Genomic DNA, 4,000 nt, shown 5'->3' on the forward strand with positions numbered 1-4,000 from the left:
GATGGATGGATGGATGGATGGATGGATGGACAGATGGATGGATGGATGGATGCAGAGATGGATGGAAGGACAGCTGTTTTACAGAGATGGATGGATGGATGGATGGATGGATGGATGGATGGATGGATGGATGGATGGATGGATGGATGGATGGATGGATGGATGGATGGATGGATGGATGGAAGGACAGCTGGGTGGAAGGACAGCTGTTTTACAGAGATGGATGGATGGATGGATGGATGGATGGATGGATGGATGGATGGACAGATGGATGGATGGATGGATGCAGAGATGGATGGAAGGACAGCTGTTTTACAGAGATAGAAGGATGGATGGATGGACGGATGGACGGACGGATGGACGGATGGACGGATGGATGGATGGATGGAGGGATGGAGGGATGGATGGATGGATGGATGGATGGATGGATGGATGGATGGATGGATGGGAGACAACGGCAAAAGAGAAGAAGGGTGGGGTCACCGTCCCTGTGCCATGTCCCCCAGGAGCCACCTGCGTCCTGCGGGCCAAGTTCTCGGCATCCCAGTTCTGGGCCGACTGCCGGCGCTACAACGTCTCTGTCATCCAGTACGTGGGCGAGCTCATGCGCTACCTGTGCAACACGCCCAAGGTGAGGCCCTGCCTGCCCCAAAACCACCCCGGGGGGTCAGCAGTGCTCTGGTCACACCCTGAGGTGGCCCCTCTCATGTGTCACCCCTCAGCGCGCCGATGACCGGGAGCACGGTGTGCGCATGGCTCTGGGTAATGGCATGAGGGCGGAGGTGTGGAAGGAGTTCCTGCGGCGCTTTGGGCCCGTGGCCGTCTGGGAGTTCTATGGGGCCACCGAGGGCAACGCCGGTTTCATCAACTACACTGGGAAGGTCGGGGCCGTGGGCAGGGCCAACACATTCATCAAGGTGAGAATGTGCTCCTCGGGATGAGACACCAGGGATGATGCTGGTGACGAGGGGAGCAAACACCGAGTGCCTTCTGGGGCCCAACGCGGCACCTCAAGTTGGGTTTCAGGCAAGGGAAGGGGTCTTGGATGCACCTCTTGGTGGTGGAGCAAACTGTGACATCCCCGAGGGAAGTCAACACCATCCATCAGATTGGGCTGACACAAAAGCAGAGTCCCCAGAACTCCCTTTTCACACCCAAAATGAGTCCACTCCACCTGGGTGGCCAACACTGACTCAACAGTGTTAACTTGGAGCCTGGTTTTGGGGTGTCCATGGGGACCTGGACATCTCAGTGCCCCTTTGGTGCCACGTCTCAGTCCCCACCCAGCTGTTAAGCAAAAGCTGCAAAAACCAGGTATTTTCCCCCCTTTTTCCCCACCATGTTGTCCCACAGCTCCTGGATTTGGAAGATGTCACCATGAGTTCATTCAGTGTTTGAATTGATCCGACTAAACCTTATTTAAATAGATTTAAATAAGATTTAATTTTAATGATTTCAACTAAAAGATTTAAAATTAAGGACAATTAAAAACAAATGGTTTTTAATCCCCACCCAGGTGTGTTCCCGTGGGTTGGAACAGACCCCAGCTGGCACTGGAAGGAAGTTCTCCTCCCTGTTTTTAATCCCAGGTTTCTCCCTCCCCTCCAGCTCTTCGCTCCCTTCGAGCTGATCAGGTACAACGTGGAGGAGGACGAGCCCGTGCGCGATGAGCGAGGTCTCTGCATCCCTGTCAAAGCCGGTAAGGGATGAACCTCGCCAGGGCCTTATCAGGGGGGTAGACAGGGTTGAGATGCACCAAAACCACCTGTCAGTCCTGATCACCACCATCCTGGGGACTGGAAGCCACCAGAAACCCCTGGAAGAAGCCAAGGCAGGGGTTGAGCAGCCTCCAACCCTCCTCTGCCTCCCCGAAGGTGAGACGGGGCTGCTGGTGGTCAAAATCACCAAGAACACCCCGTTCCATGGCTACGCTGGTGACTCCCAGAAGACAGAGAAGAAGATCCTGAGGGACGTCTTGGCCAAAGGCGATGTCTTCTTCAACAGCGGCGACCTCCTCATGATGGACCACGAGAAGTTCATCTACTTCCAGGACCGCGTCGGGGATACTTTCCGGTAACTCTGACACTCCTCCGTGTGTCTGAGTGGCTGGTGCCAGCCCGAATCCCCCCTCACAGCTCCGTCCCTTCTCCTCCCCAGTTGGAAAGGGGAGAACGTGGCCACAACAGAGGTGGAGGCCACGCTGGCCTTGGTGAGCTTCATCCAGGAGGTCAACGTCTACGGTGTGGCTGTGCCAGGTGAGTCCCACCAAAATAAGGACCTGGGGGTGTTTGAGGTGGGTGACGCGTCCCCAGGTGGTTTGAGCGGCCACCAGGAAGGTTAAAAAGGGACTTTTAACATCCAGAGTTGTTTTGCGCACAAAACATCCCCCATGACAGCCCAAGGATCCCCAAAAAAAGTTAAAATGTGACTTGGTTGCCCAAAGCAAGTGTCAGCTGCTGAGGTGGGTCCACGTGGCCACAAAGGAGGCAAAAATAGGAAGCATTCACCCAAAATGAGCACCCAGCATCATCCACCACCATCCCAGTGGCCTCTACAGTGCCAAAATTGGGACAGACCCACCCAAAACAAGTTTGGCCACACAACAGCCTCCCCAAGAGCCACGGGGGCCTCAAGAAGACTCCAAGGAGATGTGGTTGCCCCAAGTGACCCCAGGCAATGTTTGCAGGGTGTGAGGGACGCTGTGGCATGGCCGCCGTGCGCCTCAAGGATGGGGCCACCTTCGATGGTGACAAACTCTACACCTTCACGCGGGACACGCTGCCCGCCTACGCCGCCCCCCAATTCATCCGGATCCAGGTCAGTGGGACCCACCCACCCTGGGGGGCTCCAGGGGTCTTTGGGGTGCTGGGGTTGGCCCTCGGATGAGGGTGATCCAGCACGGTAGCGCCCAGTCACAGCAGGGTGAAATCGTGGAATGGTTTGGGTTGGAGTGGGCCGTAGAGCTCACCCAGTTGCAATCACAGCATTGGTGTCCCCCCGGTTTCCCATGATGGCGCCGGTCCCCCCGTGCCAGTAACGGCGCTGGGGCTCCCCTGGTGACAGTGGGGGCGAGTCACCCTGTTGTTGGTGGCACCATCCATCCATTCCTGGTGACGGTCACTCGCTATCAACACCGGGGTCACCCTGTGCCAATGATGGCATCATTCCACTCTCCCGATGACAGTGTTGAGGTCCCCCCTTTCCCATGACAGTGGTGGCCACCCTGTGCCAACGGAGGCCACTCCATGCCAAAGACACCCACGCATCCCCCAGTTCTGATGACACCACCTGCAATTCCGCGCTAGCAATGCCAAGGTCGCCACTTCCCACAGTGGCACCTGGGCATGGCCTCGAGGTCCCCCAGTCCCAAAATCCCTGTCCCCAGGACGCTCTGGAGATCACGGGGACATTCAAGCAGTGCAAGAGCAACCTGGTCAAGGAAGGCTTTGACCCCAGTGTCATCCGGGACCGCCTGTTCTTCCGCGACAACGCCCGGAAATCCTACGTGCCGCTGACCCCCGACACCTTCGCCGCCATCCGGGACATGAAGCTCAGTCTGTAGCGGCTCTTCTGGGGGCTCCACAGTGGCCCCAGGGCACTGACAGCCTCGGGGTAATTAGCAAAGGCTAATTTGGGGCTAATCAAGCACTTTGGGTTTCCTTCAGGGAGGTTTTAACCAGGTCGGAGCATGAGGAGGGCAATGGGTTGCTGTTATCCCGCCCCAGCGCCTCCATGCAGTGGAAATTAAACCCTTAATTCCCATTCTTTGGGTGCCAGGCCATTTTTGGGGATTGGACTCCCTCATTTTCCCTTCTGGAAGGGGCAGATGATGCCCCAAATCCCTGGTGTGGGGATAAAGATGTCTGTCCTTGTTTGATCTGGAGTCCCCACAACCTTGTCCTACTCCTGCCCTGGGCTCTGATCTGGAACAAATCCCATTTATTCCTCCCCAAACCGACCCAGGGAGCGGCTGGGATCCCCCACATCTCACACCCTCACT

General features: G+C 56.6%; 1 protein-coding gene across 1 annotated transcript in view; it reads left to right on the forward strand.

The window, feature by feature from the left end:
- Window positions 1–3,762, forward strand: part of SLC27A5 (solute carrier family 27 member 5) — a gene marked incomplete at its 5' end in the record, with an annotated part of 5,770 nt that extends 2,008 nt beyond the window's left edge. The window contains 7 exon segments of the mRNA XM_017731601.1: window positions 465–631; window positions 723–917; window positions 1,609–1,699; window positions 1,875–2,073; window positions 2,158–2,255; window positions 2,687–2,817; window positions 3,386–3,762. Of these exon segments, the coding sequence (XP_017587090.1) occupies window positions 465–631; window positions 723–917; window positions 1,609–1,699; window positions 1,875–2,073; window positions 2,158–2,255; window positions 2,687–2,817; window positions 3,386–3,562 (1,058 nt within the window).
- Between the last annotated feature and the right edge of the window lie 238 nt (window positions 3,763–4,000).

The sequence above is a fragment of the Corvus brachyrhynchos genome, unplaced genomic scaffold (assembly GCF_000691975.1).
Source record: "Corvus brachyrhynchos isolate BGI_N302 unplaced genomic scaffold, ASM69197v1 scaffold344, whole genome shotgun sequence".
NCBI classification, from domain to species: Eukaryota; Metazoa; Chordata; class Aves; order Passeriformes; family Corvidae; genus Corvus; species Corvus brachyrhynchos.